Genomic DNA, 19327 nt, shown 5'->3' with positions numbered 1-19327 from the left:
CAGAAATGTGGTTGACACACACTTTTCTTTTACAATGACCACAAGATCTTTCGCTGTCAGTCTCTGGGGTTGTGGCAAAGGTACAGTAAACCTCTGTAAAGGAAATACAACAGCACCCAACTGATCTGTTTGAGAAGGATTTAGAGAAGAGCCAGCTCAAACACAGCTTGTAGTAGAAAATGTTGTGCTCTTTCAGTGAGCTGTTCTGCTGTGTTGTTTAATTGCTCAGTTTGTATTCCAAATTCTAGCCTATCCAGAGGAAGACAAGGCACTCCAGCAACCCCTCAAATATCATCTCCATACAGAAGGCCAAAGAATGTCCATGAGAATGAAAGACCCATAATAATCAGAAAAACTTAGTTCAGGAAATCAGCAAACAAGACTGCAAATTCTGAAACCTGATCTTCATGCCTGTTTCAGTTTTATTCTGTTTATCTAGATATTCCCAGGAAAAGGCAACTCCCAGTATAACCATATTGGTAACTCAGAATATGTCCACTCAAGTAATGCACATGTGGATTTGCATTCACAGCAGCTGTCTTAGGCCTGATGATTTCATGATCTGCATGTCTAGCACAGAGCACATTTACTTGGTATATGACGTGCTAAAAGAATGGAAATTATCCGGGAAAGGCAAATGATTCCTGTGTCATATTAACCCCCAAAAATTTCCTCCCCACCCCTGTAAAACCACAAATGACCTGATATCTAGACTGCTCTTTGTAGAGTCCAGCTCCATTTTCATCCCTGAAGATAATTATCTGTTTACTAAAGGGAAAGGTCAGTAATGCTGAGAAGTGGAAATAAAGAATGCAGGTTATTCTGTGCTGCCTATAGTACAGAAGCCAGTGTAGGCAAAGACAAATATTTCTCTATTAAAATTGCTATTATGGACTCTAAAGCAAAAAGGTACATTCTGCCTTGAAGAATATGGAAATATTTTCCCTTCACTCTCAACGGCACATTCCAGCATCTCAATTCCAAAAGTCTACTCTTTCATGCTCTTTGTGGGGTCTAGGATTTTCAGATGGCTAAACCTTTGCAGAATCTACTCTCAGCACAGACCACTGAAGAAACCATCTTATGTGAAATGGAAGAAGTCCTCAATGAACATATGTTCTTATATGGAAGAGACATAAAGAAAGATGTAGAAGAAGCTTTAAAGAAATTATGAGCATTGATGAGACTATAAAAAAATCAAGGTTTCTGTGGGAAAGAGGAACAGAATAGATCTCATGCCATTATACGAGGAGACATCTAACTAAGCAAAGTTTCACAGCTCATATGCACTATGGCTCCAGCAGGACCATTGTCAACTATTATCAACCCAAAAAGTAGAAAGATTCTGAAAAAAGAAAGAGCAGAAAGAAGAAAAATCCAAGGTTATTTTTTTAAAAGCAGCAACAGAAACACAGCACAAAACATGATACATCAGAATGTATTGTGCTGTATAAGAAGTGAAGCTGCATCACCTAAACCCTCTGAAGAATTACTTTCAGACAAAATTGGGTATTAGCTCTGTTCTTCTTCCACAAGAGGGTTTTCACCACTGGAGGTCACTGTGAACTGTAGTTGCTCTTTATCAGCCTTCCCAAAAGAAAACAAAAAAAATATTGCAGGCATGTTACCTAGGATGCAGGACCTGAGGTGAGACAGAAATGAAATATTGCTGGTAGAGTATTTGAAAAGCAACCATAGCTAATTGGTGAGGACTTGTCTTTTCTGGAGACAAACTTAGTCTTGTTTCAATTCATTCCAAGCAGAGAAACTGGCAGACTGCTGAGAGTTTAGACGTGCCTGCCTAGACACAAGAGCCTCATTTTGCTTGTCAGCTTGCCTCTCTTACTGGTCTTGCAGACACTCCCTGAACACCACTAAGCTAACAACAGCTATGGGGATAGGGACACAATGGGAGACCTATTATTGCAACTCATGAAAGTCCTGAGGTTTTTTTAGAAAACAAGGGTAGGAATACCTGCATTAGGATTAGGATCTGTTAAAAAAAAAACAAAGGTTGGCAACAGTTCCTAATAAAAACAAAAGCCTCTAGGTCTGAAGGTTTACATCCTATGTAACCCACAAATCACAGATCATCTGAATGCAATTTTCTTCTCTCACTTAATTTCATTCAGAGAACCATTACTGAAACAATCTTTTGAACGTTTTCTAGCCCACTACATTCAATCAGATAGCAGTGCATACATACTGTATTCATTGCTGATTTTAAACTGATGCTCAGACAGTGAAGGGATGTTTGTCTGAGTTCCAGTCTCCAATACTATAGGAGTCCTACTGATGTGAATATCAGAAAGAGCAGCCAATGCTCACAAAACAGAGATGGTGGGCCACTTTCAGGGGAAATAACTATGAAAGTACTGGAAAAGAATAAAGACAGATGAGCTCAGCTAATTCCCAATGTATTAAAAGAATTAGCAGCTTCATAAATCAAAGAATTTACATTTCAGGTACACATCTGAAACTCCCACTTGAGCACAATTCTGACAATGAATCAGTGACAGCTGGGCAAGTTTATATGAAATACACCATTTTATACACAGAAGTTACGTTTTTTGATATGGAAGAGGAATCATCCCAATGTAGGTTTCTGTATTTTCTGGTCAGTGAAATACAGCAGACCAATCCTTGGCTTGTGTCAACCAGAACAACACCAAAGGAGTTTGGCCTTGTTTGACTCAAATTGAAAACTTCTGTAAAAGAGAAGTAATATAAGTGCCTGAAAAATTGAAAATAAATTGAAAAGGGACCAGATTTTCTCCACTCCTCTGATTTATCTTTTACTTTTCTCTTTATCCCTATGCACCTTAACCTACTTCAAGGAATCAGCAATTGAAGGTCTATCATACAATCCATAGTACAGCAAAATCCCAACAAAGACCAAACACTGCAAAAAGAAGATTGAACAAAAAACCCTTCAATGTGAAAAGCATCAGCCTTTTCAAGCACAGGCTAGCTACAAAAAACAAGTTCACTGAACAATAATGATATTGCTTTGTTGTGTCATTCTTCTTTCATTTACCTTTACACATAGAATACAAGCTCAGACAACCTCAGTGTAAATGAATACATGATGCCCAACAATCCTGATGTAACAAAGCATTTCAGCACATGCTTAACTTCAAGTATGTGAAGAGACTCACTGTAAGTAATGTGTAATCTGAGACCACCCACTTGGTGAAGCATCTCTGGCCATATCCTTTAGCATGTCACTTTGGCTTACTGGAAGGTAGAAAATCACATATCCCATCTTTCCACTGGAACAAACAGTACTTGCTTATTTGCAACTACAGTTGACAAACAGAGAGCAGGACATTAAATGTCTTACATAATTCAGAAAGCTATGCTTTAATTTCAGTTAGTTCTTTCTAATACCAAACGAATATTTTCAGCTACATGAAGTACCACAAAGGCCAAACAAAGCATGCTTTTAAAAATTGAGAAAAAAAAATAAACCAGGACAGATATTGAACAATGGATAAACAGATGCTCCAAAGCAATGATTTTTTTTTGGGGAGGTGGGGGCAGTTCAGAAAACATTTGTTTCGCATAAATTTCAGTGTTTCCTCTGACAAATTAATTGTCATTCCAATTCATGCTGATAAAAGTTGTTTCTAACACTACAGAATTTCATTTCTCTTCTTTACTTCCCTTGCATTGATGGGTCTTTATAAATTATTATGATTTCCTAGGTAAAAAACAAAATGCAGTTTCTAAAGTCAAATGTTATTGAAAGATAATGTTGAGGGGAGGTTATTTTAAGAGTCTAATTTTTTCTTTGGTGTCTGCTGAACATTTTGGAAAATTCAAAGCTCCAGACACTGCATACATTAAGAGTACGATTCCAGATGCAGGATGACCCTGGGAACTATAGGAGGATTGGCAGACGTGGAAATAGAGCTTAAATCATTATTATCAACCCATATTCCTTCAATTACACATTCCACTGATTTTGGAACTTAGAGACAGCTAAGAAGCCAATACTCTCTACCGCAGTCACATGATGCTGAAACAGAGATGACTGAAGAATTCCTGGGGGGAAAAAAGTATCTCCCACATACTTGGCAAATGCTAGCTGATAACACATAGGCTTCCATACAGTGTGTCTCAGAGAATACAGTTCCAGATATAAGAAACAGGTGTGACAACCAAGACATTTCTTTCACTGCAAGGGGTTCCCACTGCAGTAGCAGCACGACTCAGGCCCCAGTCTGGAAGTCAGAAAGTCTGACTTTCAGCCCTGCATCTGTAACAGATCTATTGACCTTGGATGCTTATTTCCATCCTTCTAAGCCCCTGCTTCTCCACTCAGTTTCATAACAGCTTACTTAGACTCTCATGTCTCTGATTTGACAACTGTCACTCAGAGTGTCCATAAATAATTTCTGGTACATTTAAATTTTGTGTTGTCTGGGGATATAACGAGCAAATTCTCATCCTGAGCTGGCTCCTGAAATATCTAAACATCCATGAAATTACTGCTAACAAAGCAGGGGGACCCTGTAAAGCACAGTGTGAGCCAGGAATACTGAATCACACAAGCTTTCTTTACAAGTCCCATGCTGGCCCTGAAACATTTTGAATCAATCTCTTGGCAATTGGTGGCAGCTAGAATTCCAAGCTAAAGATTTTCATGCCTATTCTCTGGAGTAGCTGCCTGACAAAAAAATCGTTGTGCAATTTTTATGCAGCATTAAGTGCACAAGGTGTTCTATTTAAGTAAGAAAAGGGGTGCAAATAGTGCTTTTAACAAGCCCAATAACTAACAATGGCAGGAGAGGCAGTAGTTGCATGTGGAATCAGTAAAAGGAAGAGAAAATGCCTTCAAAAACCTACCCAATTTAAGTTTTTGGATAAATTAATGCCTTTCCATGTTTATTTTAACAGACAGTGAATTAATCTACAACTAAAAATGAAGTGCACACACATGGGAGATTAAAGATACAGGTCTTGGATGTATGCTGGAAAAATTCATTTTAGGGGCTAGAATATTGTCTTGAAAAAACAACAGCTTAAAGGATTAGAACTGACTAAAATAGAAAAATGAATTAATCATTTTAGTCAATTTATCCTAATCTTCTGAATTTTGTTAATTCTTCCAATTTAGCAATGCTATATGAAGTTATGTTTAGACCCCCAAGCTCTTTAAAAGCTCTCAGCATCAAGTTACATTTCTGTACTGTACATTTCTATTCTTATAGAATAGATTTCTTATGAAGCCATTATAAAACCCTGCTAAGATATGAGTTGGAAGAAATACAGAGGATAAGTAGAAACTGAGGATGCCTCTATTATGGTCTAAAGCATCAGGACCAAGAGGCTTTAGGCAATTGCTCCAGATTTAGAATTAACATACATGGGTTTAGCACAAGTTTCAGAAAGACAGCAGAACATGTTTGATTTGATAAAAGCAATAATTCCTTTGGTGAGCATATCCTTTAAAATGTTATGATGATAATAAGGGTTATGGAAGCATCAAAAGTCCAGAGGAAAATCACCCCACACCTTGTTGTCTCTCTGCAAAACAGTTAAGTTTAAAGGCTGAGATTTTCTCTATCATCTTCAATTGCAGTCACTATTTAAGATATGAGGTAAACCAGACAGAGTCATAGCTAGGAAGGGTCATAACTGAAATTAAACCTATCTTCCCACATACTCTGCCCCATACTCTATTACTGTTTAGTCCAGGCATGGTGTTGGGGAGATCTCATGTACCAGTATGTCTGCTTAGTTAGCCTTTAAGACAATGAACTATGGAAAAATACTCTTTTTTAATTGTCAATAACAAATTAATTTATGTGTATTATAACCACATCTCATGCATTTTCTTTAGCACAAGGTCATATTATAAAGCTTAATTTTAATTTCTCTCAAGAATTTAATTTGTTAATGTCAAATAAGCACTTAAAAGTACCTGTCTACATAGTAATTGAAAAAATCCTCCCTTAGATACTATATAATGCATGTCTAACTTATGTTTTCAATATAAGCAATTAAGCAATTTCTATAACTTGGGAGGGTTAGCAAAACATTTTCAGCAAACACAGAAGGATCAAACACCAGGAATTACATCAGGTTGTCCATGTAAGGGGAAAAATGAAGATACTGAACCCCTTAAAATGCTCCTTACATGTGAGGTTTCAAGGTAACAGAAATGTGACCTCTCCCATGCGAGGGCCCTTGTTTGGAATCCTCATGCTACACTCAGTGCTGGAAAGTCACTTTTACTGCACCGTGACTTCTGCTAAATGTGTCCACAAGACTTTGCACAAGGATGCCAGAAGGGAAAGGTCACAGGGACAGTCGGAATGTCTCTCCCCCAACCTCCGCGTATATTACAAATTGGTTGGGTAGGTAATCTGTAACAAGACACCTCTGAATGATCATGGCCAAAAGAATTCTTTGCTAAGCTGTGCACCCAGGGTCAAAAATAAGTTTTTTAAGGGAAGATAGACAAGATACGACATCTTTTACACAGAAATAAATATATAAGCTTTTGCCGTACTGAAACTGATCTGATTTTCAGAAGTTTTAACAGTCACATATTCCAAAAGTTACAATAACTCTAACTCTAACCACAGTATTCATAAGATATGAATAAAAACCAAGGAGAATTAACAGGGTAAGGAAGAAGTGAATCGTATGTAAGTGAACACCAGAAAAATAAAGAAGATATCTAGAAGATGCCACAGATTTTTGAAATTTTAGATCCTGGATCAAATGCTGTGCAGGAGCTTTGTGAAGTAATCAGCACCCATGAAATGGCTGGGATCCAGCAGGCTGAGGGTTCAGCAGCATGCCTCCCTTCGGATCTCAGCATATAGCCTCGTAAAGAGGACACTAGACAGAGAGTCAGCAATTTCATTTCCATATTGCAGATGTCTCAGCACAGATGTCACTGACTGAGAGCGTGACCTTAGCATAATCTTCATCCATGTCTGTACATGTTTCTCATTTCACTTCTCCCTTATCCAGCTCTTCAGACAATGAATTCTGTGGAGTGGATCCGACCTGTACTAAGCCTCACACAGTCGCAGTTAGGGACTCTGCTTCCTCATAATAACACACGTAATTATTACCGAAGGCCCTTCACAACCTGCTGAACAAACAGGCTCACCAACAGCCCAGTTACCTCCCACTGGCAGTAGTGTTCTGCTCTAGTATCACACACAGAAACAAAATGGATTTACTCCTAGTTGCTTGTTACAACTCTAAACATTTCTCAGTTAGCAGTTACTTGGGGAAGGAGCATCATGACCAAAGCATAACACTGTTCCTATATAGTCTCTTAGGGAGCCAAACTCATATTTTCACCAGAATAACAATGAAAACCACTGGAAAAATGAGCAAAACCCACAAAGCTCTTTTGATCCAATCCCCATTTTCCCTCAGTTTGGGAGTTCAAGGAAGAACCATTTTCAAAATATGAATGCTGGTGAAGATCACCAGCCTTTCTCATCAGAGCAGTCCAAACCTTCACAGGTCTGAGAGCTGCGGGACACACACCAGCATGCATAGGGACAAGGGAGCTCTAGGAACCGTTTTCTGGTAAATGACAACAACGTTTCTCCAGAAAGGAAGAGGAAAGGATGAGTCTGGAATGGATGGGACATGCCATGGGGTCCTGAGATGACACAACAATCTTGGTTTCAGGCAGCTGTTGGCTCCTTTCCTCCCAAAACTAAGGATTCCAATTACCCAGGAGGCCCTGCATGAGCACAGCCCTACTGCCAGTTCCTGGAAAGGACACTTGCCCTGCCCTTGGAATACTTGTAAGTCCATGCCACCTTTCTATGTATGAGGACTTAGGAGACAGCCTGGGAAACCTGCGCTTCATGAAGGACCTTTTAACTCAAAAGAACAAATGGAATATATGCAGAGCAATAAAAAAAAAAAGGGGGGGGGGGCGGAAGTCAGATATTACCACTCTGAACTTTAAAAGTGGGTTCATGATGTGCAACAAAACTGGCAAAGAGCTCTGACTTATGCCAAATTCAGGAAAAAATACTTTAGCACTGATAAGGAGTAGAAAACAATCTCTGGTAGTCTTAATACATAATTTTAAATATATTAAATATTAATAAATAATTTTAAAATCTGTTTTTTTCATAATGCAATGGATACAATTCTCATACTACTAAATACCATGTATTATGCTGGCCTTAAGTCTTAAAAACTGGAAAATAAGTCAACCATAACAAAATAGTAGAAGTGCAATACAAGTGGAAGGAAATTAACAAGAAGGACATCAGAATAAAATTAATTTCTTTTTCATTTCGAATTACAATTCACTCAAGAGAAAATGCAAAATCTTAATGAGCTAGGCATAAAGGAAAGAGTGGATCCTTTTCAAGCTCAGGTGCAAGTGCAGAAACAGTTTCAGACAAAATACAAACTACCAACAACAGTTTTATTTTTCTTTTTTTATTTGCCAGGTGGTTTCTTTGCAAATCTTATTAATCTTGAGTGCTGATATGTGTAGCAATATTTCAGTTATTCTCATTATCACTATCCTGTGAGGGAGGTCCTTACACTGTGTGTGAAAAATTCTTCTATAAATTCACACAATAGGTAATGACTCTTTTAGCTGATAACACTAAAAGAATATACAAGTGTAAGGGTCCAAACTTTTCAGACCTCAAACTTTTGTCATTAAAACACTTTTGAGATTCTGCAAGTGGCTCTCATCAGAGAAAGAAAGAAAAATGTCATTTGTAACAAACTGATTAAAATACCAAGAATTTTGGGAATCTACATCATTGGAGATACTTTAGAAAAAAGTGTCTTCCTTTTTGCCTTTCTAAACTCATCTATTTATTTTGTTTAAGTAATGTTTCCTGTTAGGAATTCTAAAAGCTCTCAAGCTACCATATGATGGGTCATCCCTCCATTAATTTCCGGGAAATAACAGCAAACATGCATACTATCTTTGCAGCGTGATGTAATAACAAGTGATGCTAATTCTTTGGGGAGATAACGCTACATTCACTTTAAAACAACAGGTAAATAAGGGGCTTATTAGGGATCTCTGAGTCTCGCAGCGAGAAGGGCTGGGAACCTTGCTCCCACCATGGCCACGGACGGTAACCTTGAGGCACTCCCTTGTACTGCACCCAGTAGAGGTCACTAGAGGATGTTTTAATGGCAAGACAAAGCCCTGCAAGGGCAAGAGAAGAGATGCACCATCCTGAAAAGCACATCATCTGCCTAGGATTTACTGCTGGGCAGACATAGATGCTGCCAGTATGAAAAAGAGAAATAAATGCCGCTCCAGGAAAAAACAAATAGGTTTTAACTGGCTACATCCGAACACAAGCAGCATTCATCCAGTTAAACAATACTGAGACTGAGCAGTGAAATATTTCTAATTTATTAAAAGTATGTCTACTACCTGTGCATTTCCAGGTGCAGGGATCCCTTTCTTTCTTCCACAGCTTAACACAGTCCACAAGGTGTGCCAGAGATATGAAGCCAAAAGGCAGAAATTACCTACAATCCAGGCAGCATTTCTTTGCAGGATTAGATCCATCCCTTTAATTTTAATCATCTGATTAACTTGGTTCTCCTGCTCTGGCAGATGCAATTTGGCAGACACCCTGAAGACCCTCCCCAGCTCTGTAAGTACCACCTAGCTAGACAAGGCTCAGATACGCCGCAGGATCCCATCTCACACTTCAACGCATTCCCTGAACCTATAAGGAAAAGAAGTGATGGATCACTGACAAGCATGAAACAGGTGCAGGGATCTACATGGGATGTGTATTGCATGCACTTGAAGGCAATTACTCTGACATTCCAGAACTTCTCCAGTGAAAGCAAACTGTTAGCGCAATCCATCTGCAGTTAACATTTCAGGCAATTGATAAACTCTTTTTTCCCTTTTAATAGGCAAGAAATGGAAAAATAAATAAATTCAAAGCAATAACCTAACGTGCATGTGCGTAGAAAGGTCAGTTTGAAATGCCACAGTTTTACAGTCTTCAGTTCCTTCTGTTCCTGTGCTTGCAATGTATCTCCATAGCTCCCATATCCAAACCAACACCATGCAGAAAGGGAGTCCTAGCCGTCTGCCCTTTCATACCTAGCATCTGCTCTCCTGCCAACCACCAATTCTTCGATCCAAAGGATGGAAGATGCCAAATTATTTCAACAACATGGATGTGAAATACTCAGTATTATCATAAAAGTATCTCCTCTCCTCTAAAATTCCCAGAAGCAGATAGTCCGCTTTAGTTGAATTTTCCCAAGCAAGTCAATGCAATGAAAATTTTGCATAGAAAATAATTGCTTAACCAGAGAAAACCTGGGAAATTTCTAAACTTAAAACAACATATTAAAACTGCAAATAATCCTGCTACCAGCTCCATTGTAAGCCATGGGAGACTTATTTCAAGAGATCAAAAAATGAAAATCTGAGGAACAAAGCATGTTGTGGTTTAATGTCTAATAAATAGGCATATAAGGATATATGTAAGGATTGTAAAGAAGCATTACATACGGTCTCAGGTCTATATTTATGGAAGGAATCCTTATATATAAGGATTATACATCTTCCATGCAACAGCTGCCCATAATTACAGTGCACTAGGAGTCATTGAAGAAGTAAGAAAAAAAGGTGTCATTTCTTCTCTGATTGGGTATTTACCTATCACAGGTGAATAACCAAAGAATATGAACACCAGAAATCTCAAATGCTAAAAATTCATAAATCAGCTTACAAATATGATGACCTCATTTGGAAAAAAAAGAGTCATAAGATTAAAAAATTGTAATGACTGTTGTCCTTTCCTTAGTTAGTTTCTGACTTTTGTGACTCCAGAGTGCTCTCAAGCCACCTTTGAGCTTGTACGTAGCTGTTATATAGGGAAGGGTCAGTGTAGCGATGGGGGTTTTTTCAGTCATGGAATGTTGATATTCCCTTCTTTCTTTCTAAGACAGAAAAATATTCTCACAAGCATGGGAGCCAGGAGCATTAGGTAAAATGAAGGTACCTGAAGTCACAGAATCACACGCACACATTGCCACATGACAAGAGAGTGCCATGAACTTGGGACGTGGAGAGGGCACCACAAAAAGGATATTCTGTAAAGCTGCGCCAGGCTGAGGTTGGCAGCGCGGTATCTCATGACAGCATTCCAAGCAAGCTGAAAAGGCACTTGGTAAAACAAAATGGACCCAAACTTGGCTGAAGTCCACTTCCAATTTCCTGACCATACGAAGGCAAGCTTTAGATATGGAGCTTCAGTTTCAAGGCTAAAGAAAGCCTTGATGGTTGGTTTTGCTCTCTTCTTCATTAGTTAAGAAGTTTTACTTCAAATGTACTGAGGGTTTTACAGGGTTTTGTTAAAAAGCTATTCTTGACTAAAATTCTAAAACCAGAAATTTGTTTCTGACAAAATATATAGCTCAGTATCTTGAACAGTGTTAGGGACCAGAGGAGAGTTATTTGGAGTTAAATGTGTGACAGTGATCATTTTTTTCTCTGCAAAGAATATTGCCATGACTCTGGCCTCCCCTGGAAAAAGGAACTTGTAAAAGTATTGTTACCACCACAGTCATTTCCAGCACAGAACCTGCAAGAAAAGTAACTGCTAGATAAATAGTGGTGGTGGTGAAAGAGGTGAAAGAAGATTCAAAAGAAACAGAGAATCAGAGGACAATCGGCCATCCCCAGGCCAAGCTTAATTGAACGCCAAATACCAAGGGTCTTCAGTAGCTCTAGCTGAACTAAATATTTATAAATTATTTCTTAAGTCCTTAATTCTTGTTTTCAGAATATCAGCAAAAGGATAGCTTTGCATAGAAAATGCTGCAAAATTCTCTTCTTCAAGTCAGTGACTTGTGTTTAAACCCCAGCTCCATGATTCATATGAATGCAACTTGGTTGTTTCATATTAGTGATGTTCAGAACTACAGAAGTTCCCAGGTTCCCCTTTACCCAGTCAACCCATCTACACTGGATAATAATTTCAGGACCACTTTTTGCAGATAGCAATTCAAGATCAAACAATTTGAATGGCAATCTGACACCAAATATTACCCAGGTAAGTGACAGAGGGAAGAGACAGCAGGTGTGATGAACAACAGCACACAGTTTTTGCTGGGCCATCAAAAGCAGGTGTAAAACATGAAGCTCATTGGGACCTAATGCAGCTGGGTCAATTGTGTGGCAGTTCCACAACCAATTTACATTTGCATAAGCTTGTGCTGTTGTCAAAAGGTATTATTTCGCCTTCTCACACCTGCTTGTCCCTACCCTGCACCACCCCTTGAACACTTCCGTGTATCTATTCCATGCAATGGGTTAAGAACAGGTCTCGGTTTTTAGTCTTCTATTAATTTTGTTCTTACATACAAAAAGAAAATGTCTCTTACTTGCTAATGTATAGCCTGAAGCAAAACTTCACTTTCACTGAAGACAGAACCTAGCGAAGATACAAAGACACGTGCTGCCAACAGTAGAAATGGGGGACAAGAGGACATTCTGAAAAAAGTACAAGTAAAACACGTAAGGAGCAATTTTGTGACGAGCTGTTTTGCCATCCTGTCCAAGAGGGAAGTGGTCGATGGAGAGCTGGAGTGGCAAAGGGTGCCATCTAGGGGGCACCGACAGCACAACTTCTCGACAGCACCAACCACTCAGCATTGATGGTCAACGATTGAGGGGTTTCCTTTCCGTAGAAGTCTTTTAATAGCTATGAAATTATTATTATTATTATTATTATTATTATTATTATTATTATTATTATTATTATTATTATTATTATTATTATTATTATTATTATTATTATTATTATTATTATTGCTGCTACGTTGGGTTTGGGATTGGGTTTTATTTACAAAAGTACACTGTACCAAAAGACAAAAATTGTGTTTGCTTCTTTTATAAAAAAAACCAAAAAACTAAACAAACAAAAAAAACCCCAACAAAACAAAATCAAAACCAAAACCAAAACCACACCAAAATCTAGAGAAATATTTGTTTTGAGGAAGTGGATCATTTTCTTCTTTAATTATAATTAGGTAGTTTCAGAGAGAATTATTTTCCCCAGCAAGTACAGACTTGACCACTGTCCTCTGTTCAGTCTCTTGAGCTCCACACACTTCCATTTAAGTGAATGGATGTTTTGTCATTGCTTTCACCTTCACCCACAGAAATTACATACACAAGCATATACACCTGGGCAAGTTTTACTGTATTTCCTGCCAACATACTCTTCTTTCCTTCCTTTTCTGATCAATATAATAAAACTGCTCATCAAGCCAGCACACCAGGCTAAGACCTTTTAAGGAAAGGCCTTGGTTTTCCTTTTATCAATGTTAACAGACAGTTAGGGCCCAAATTTTCATCCCATTGAGAAATGCCTAAAAAAAAAACAAAAACAAAAAAAAAAACAAACCCAAAACAAACCTAAAAGCTGTGTGACAGTGAAGTTTCAAAAGTTTAGGAGAAATATAAGTAATGTTTGTGTATCTGGAAGGCTCATTCTGGTGAGGTACATTACCAGAGTTCAGTTAGATTGTCTTTCCCCTTTGAAGTCTTGTTCCCAGGAGACTGACAAGCTAAAATGGGAATACAGAGCTATTTCTCCAGCTTGTAACTAGCCACCAGCTGTTCATCTTCTAAATGTATTTCTTTCTCCTCTACTGCACCACCAAAACCTCCCTACTCTTTCTTACAGCACTCTTAAGAAAGGGTCAGTTCCAACCATCAGACTGAAGAACCAAACATCAAGACAATTAATTAAATGACTCTGAAGTACAAACTGGCAAAAAATCCCACCACCTTTAGTCACTATCTGCAGTTCAGCTTCAAGCTAAGATACATTAACACAGGCAAAGCAGCTCTCAGTCCTTTTGCTGATCTTTAGGATAACAGGAAGAGCTACATGGCAGAAACAGCAGTTTTTGCCATCTCACTAGTGCAACTTGTTATTTTTATACTAGAAGTATACTCTCTTAAAAGAGGCAATAACATCTTCCAAACTCCAACCACTCAATTGTGGAGGCTTTTTTAGTTCTTATTTTCACTGAAACACTAAATGAAACTCTCTAAAATAAACACATCCTACTTATATGAGATATGATTAATTTGTTTCAATATAAAGTTCTCCTTCTATGTTTACAAAGTAAAAATTGTAGTACCTTCCTGAAGACTGGAATAATTTTGAACAAAAGTGGCTCAACAGATTAAAGAGTTTCAAAATTTCAACTTCTTGATTTGACAATAAAAACAGAAAACATATTAGCACAATCAGCATACAAACAACCACAGCACAAATTTTTCAAGTCTTTTCACAAACTGGTATGTAAAATTAATCTCTCATTCTCCTACTGCAAGTGGGTTTTCTCAGTTCTTATCTAAATGATGGGTCAGTAAAAATACTGTTTCCTATAGATTCTTGCACAGAAAAACCCATAATACAAGGAACTGTGCTGTTACTTCTAAACATATTTTGTCTGATCAGAGTCATTTTCCTATCAGAGACCCCACACCATGATGCCCAACACTGTTCTTACTGGAGACAGGTGGAGAACAGTGCTACACTGACAACACTCAGCCCTGCAAGTGTGGCACGCAGCATCTGACTGTGCTCTGTTCACCTGGTAGCAGAGAGCAAAGCACAAAGCTGCCTCAGTTCCTCTGAGGAATCTGCTCTTTCTATGGGATTCATTCAGTCTCCATTAATTTCACAGCTGTTAGACCGGACAAAGCTTTCAAAACATAAATCCAACAAAATCCATGTTTACCTTCTGATTTTGAAGAGTGGTAGAACCACACAACCCTTTTAAAATTTCTGAATATTAAGTCCAGTAGTACTTAAACCCCAAAACAACAACACACATTTGCTTCTATGAACACAAAAGATTAAAAGATGCCAACCAGTCTGTAAGAAGCTAGGCCACAGAAGGACTTTGCCACTAGGTAAGCATGGAACGGAGCAACAGCATGGTGCTAACTCCAGACCTGGTGGAGGCAAGTTCTGGTTAGCACATACTTGGTAATTCATCCAGACAAAAATTCCCAGTGTGGCAAACTGTGTAAATAAGCAACTGTGTGTACATGTATCACCAGTCAAAGATCACCCTAAGTTATGGGACAGATGGCATCTGCCACCACCAAAGCCCTCCCCCAAACAGTTAAGCCACTGTGACAAGAACTTGAAATAAGATAATGATGTTACTATTGTATGAGTTATCTCAGACTGAGGAAGAGGTTAACAAAGCAGGGGGAGAAGAATGTATCACTGAAAATGGACACAAAGAATGCAGAATTTATGGGCCACAAGGAAAGCCAACTCAGCACTTGTGCTGAAATCAGGTCTGACTGAGTAAAAATTAATTCTGGCAGGGGGAGATTTAAACCACCCACAACTCAAGAAACCCACTGACCCAAAAGAAAAGACTGAGCATGTGAACAAATTAGTATTAGAAGTGAGGCAATCATTTAACCAATAGAATATGAGAACTGTATAGCCAATCATTAAGTCCTTTCTCTGCTAAGACATATATTGAAAAGTTTTGAATGACCTCAGGACCTCCATCACTGAGAAGCCACGGGTGAAAAAGGACCAGAGGGATGTAATTTATTCCACAGGTGGTGAGTAGCTTCTACTTGATCTTTCTCTCCCCCGCTCCTCTTTCCCATTTCTATCTCTCTACCTCAAATTTATTATTAAATAAAATCCATACTATTGACTTGGGCACTTGGTCTCATTTGTACCTTAATTTGGGCAGAGTCTCTCACAGCTGCAATATATTTCCACAGATGATTCAAGTCTACTAGGAAATACACAAAGTAAACAACTAGCTGAAAAAATAAAGAGGCAGTGCTTTAGGGAAAACAAAATGAATTACGCAGTTAGTTAGTTACCTTTTTTTCTTTTGTTCCAGGATCTGATTCACTGAATTTTTCTTCCTGAAAGCTTCTAGTCATCTTCATTTTCTCCACACTCTGAAAAAAGGCTGTTTTTTCTAGTCTGCTTGTGCTGAATCGTGCATTAATCTCTTCCAGCCTGTTAATCTTAAGTAGCTTCATACTATGTCCAGTTAATTTACTGTCTGTTCTCCTCTCCACCTTAGATTCATAAACCAGTGAACACTCGTAACTTCTGATTTCTCCTCTTTCTTGGCTGTACAAAAGAAAGACAAATAAGAGGTCTTAGTGTTATTCATGCATTTTGACTTAGAAAATTACCACATTGCAAGATTTTATATTTCAACTCTTTCTCCTTATATTTGCTGAACTAATACACAGAGCATATGCAGGCATTGCCTGTTCACAGAGACCACTCTGCACTGAATAGCAGATAATTCAAGAGGCTACAAGACCAATAGAATTTAATTTGTTCATAGAAACTATTTAGCTCAATGAAATCAATACCTACTGCTGTTGCTGCAGACCTTGCTCATGGAGCACTCCTTGCTTTTTTAGCCACCTCAGTGGTTCCCTGCTGCTCAACATGTTCTCTTTCCTGTTGCAGCTCCAGCAAGTTGATATGCAAGGACCCTGCTATTAAGTCCAGAAAGATTTTTAGATACTAAAGATTTTTAGATACTAAACACAGTAGTACAGGCATGAACACAGTCCTTTTCTCTCTTTTCCCACTATCCTGCACCACAAGAATAGGTAGTTGCCAAAATGGTGGCAATTTCTGGCCTTCTGTTGAAGGCTGCAGTGGAGCACAGTCCTCAGCTGGGTTTTCCTCCACTTCAGGCCCTTGTGATGCATCTGGAACATACAGAATGTAGGATCATCAAGGCTTGTCTAATGGTAGGATTGGGTGGAAGGCCACCATAAGTCAAGCCGTCTCTGTAGAAGGCTTTTATTCCACAGTGAGGCTGTGGGCTCCCATCTCAAGTAATTACTTGTCTACACTTGGAATAATGTCCTTCTGAACAACTAATTTATTTTAAAAGAGAAAGAGAAACTACTCTAAAATTTTAGCATCTCTTTCAACACCCAGGAAATAGAAGACCAAAGCATTTCTCTTGCTGCTATTGCAAACCTTCCTTCACTGTACTGGAAACGCAGCTACAAAAAAACAGTGCTAATGCCTTAGCTCTAGAAAGCTGAATCCATTAAACCTCATTATGCAGCTCATAGTTTTCAATTTAACTTGCATAAATACCATAAATTATATGGTGTAATTAAGGACTTATATACAACCTTACACTAACTGGCAGCACAGAGAAACAGCTTTCAATGTACAACCAAAGACCCAATTAAATCAGTTATTTTTACTCAAACCCCTTCCAAAAAATGTTCCTCAGTGTTTTGACCCCACATCTGTGCACATGCAGCAGATTAAATGTGTGCCTATACCAAGTAACTGCTCTGCCCACAGTTAGCCCTCCAAGCTTCCTGGATATGAAAGATGCCACATGCTATCCTGTATGACACAGGAGATGGTCGGATAGTGCAGACATTTAAAGGTGATGGACAGCACAGAACCACATAAGCTTGTAGTTTTCAAATGAGCCTTCCAGAGAGATTCCTGCTGTCATGTTGCTGTTGATTGTGCTGTAAATATGGGAGGTGCAGGCACACCATCACAGCCCTATAAGGCATTTGTCATCTGAAGAAGTCGTGCATCCAGTATATAAAAATGTCCAGTCTGCTGCTTCTAGCATCTCTCACCAACTTTCACAGCTCTGACATCCCTCCTTTTCCATTGCCATCAGCTAAAAGAAAACTTTATGAGATTTCCTTCTGTCATTTCTCAAAAGCAGATTTGTGGATTTTCTTAAAGGCTCTGACAATTGCAGGTGAAATACCCAACGGCTCAGTCTGACCTTTGAATATTATTCTACGGATTGTTTGATCTACTCCACCAAGGGATGATAAGACTTAATTGAAAGCTGTCAGAAGAAAAGGGGAGATGTTTCCAGATGCCCTCCTGCTACTTCCATGTCTGCAGCTACTCAAATCCCACAGTGATTTAGAGTGACCTGGCTGTGAAGACCTTGTGGCCTGACAGGACTGCAACCAAGGAAAGCTGATTCAGGCTCTCCATAGCTCTTCAAAGAGCACAACATCCTCTATGCTTTGATCACCAAATGTGGCATCTATCTAATGAGAATGACATGGCCTAATTAAAGGACATGTTTCTTCAAGCTTACCAGTGAGTCAGTTATCTGGGAAAATATTAATGGGATGGCAAGCTCAAATGTTTCACTGGGCTCTGTTACCAAGCAGAGACTAGGATTGAGTCCAAACATGATTGTCCTCTCCACCATTATCATCTTAATACTTCCCTGAAACAAAAAGCTGAGCAAAAGAAAGTGAAATTTGTTTGCAAGTGTCTCCTCTGAAGTCCCAGAGAAGGAATCTCACCCTGGTCATGCACCAGTAAGCAATGGGAAACTATGACCTTCACATGATGTGAAGCTCCATTTCCCCCAAACGAGGGTGAAAACCTTCTCCCAGTCATTTACATTTCCCAGCTCTGGCCTGGGAGATACTTTCTTCTACTTTCTGGGTCATCTTCAGCAAGCCAGTGGCTCACGTCAAGCAAATTATCTTGCCTCCTGAGCAACATCTTCATTTACACACTCAGAGACCACACATATCATAAAAGCACTGCTTAGCTGTAAGCACGTGTAGTGCATCCCTATGGTCCTGCTCTGTTTTTCTGTCCTATAGCAGAAAATCAATATATTTGCATTATAAAAATATTAATATAGTAAATGTTTCTAAAACTGATCAGGAGTAGAAATGGGTAGGCAAATAGGTATTTAGATGAGAAGTAGAATTCACAAACACGCCATTTCACTTTCAGCATCTGGGTTTAGATTGTAATCCCTTCAGTCAAAACTAAGTTTACATGATAGGCTGTAAAGGGCTTTGCTTCAAACTCAGTCCTTTGGTCTCCATCATCAGTTCAAACAAAAATTTTATTTCTGACCTGTTGGCCACTTTTTAACCAGCCATTTTCAAATTTTAAGCCTGAGGGTACTGTTAGCCAGTAGCCAGACTTGTTTACCTCCTAATACAGCTGACATTAGACTGACCTGAATTTTACAAGCTGGGAACTATTATGTCACAGTGTATAATTAAACCTAAACATATACTTTAAGAAAGAAAACAAGATGTAATGTGGAAAGAATTACCAATGGGTCAAGTTCGGGTCGTAAATTAGGATGCGGATAGTACCGCTTACTGCGCCCATCTTTGAAAACCAACCTGCCCTGTATTCTGCATAATACAAGAGTTCGGTTTTGAATATGTTTTTTTTGAAAAAAAATAGTAATATATTGATGGTTTTTCCACAGAGAATGCCGTTTTCACATATTTCAATGAAGGACCAGG

The 19327-nt window shown here is 38.7% G+C and overlaps 1 protein-coding gene across 2 annotated transcripts in view; it reads right to left on the bottom strand.

The window, feature by feature from the left end:
- The window catches only part of MYLK4 (myosin light chain kinase family member 4), an 82084-nt gene that overhangs the window by 51918 nt on the left and 10839 nt on the right, over positions 1-19327 (bottom strand). Inside the window, exon 2 of one of the 2 annotated variants that reach the window (XM_086899900.1) lies at positions 15890-16148. In XM_086899900.1, coding sequence (XP_086756026.1) covers positions 15890-16148 — 259 coding nt within the window. Of the gene's footprint in view, positions 1-9406; positions 9669-15889; positions 16149-19327 lie in introns of those variants that run through there. The other variant, XM_086899906.1, reaches the window with a different exon arrangement.

Source organism: Cyanistes caeruleus, chromosome 1 (genome assembly GCF_971803275.1).
Source record: "Cyanistes caeruleus chromosome 1, bCyaCae1.hap1.1, whole genome shotgun sequence".
NCBI lineage: Eukaryota > Metazoa > Chordata > Aves > Passeriformes > Paridae > Cyanistes > Cyanistes caeruleus.
Note: the sequence above shows the minus strand (reverse complement) of the source record. Positions and strands in the feature narration are given on the sequence as shown.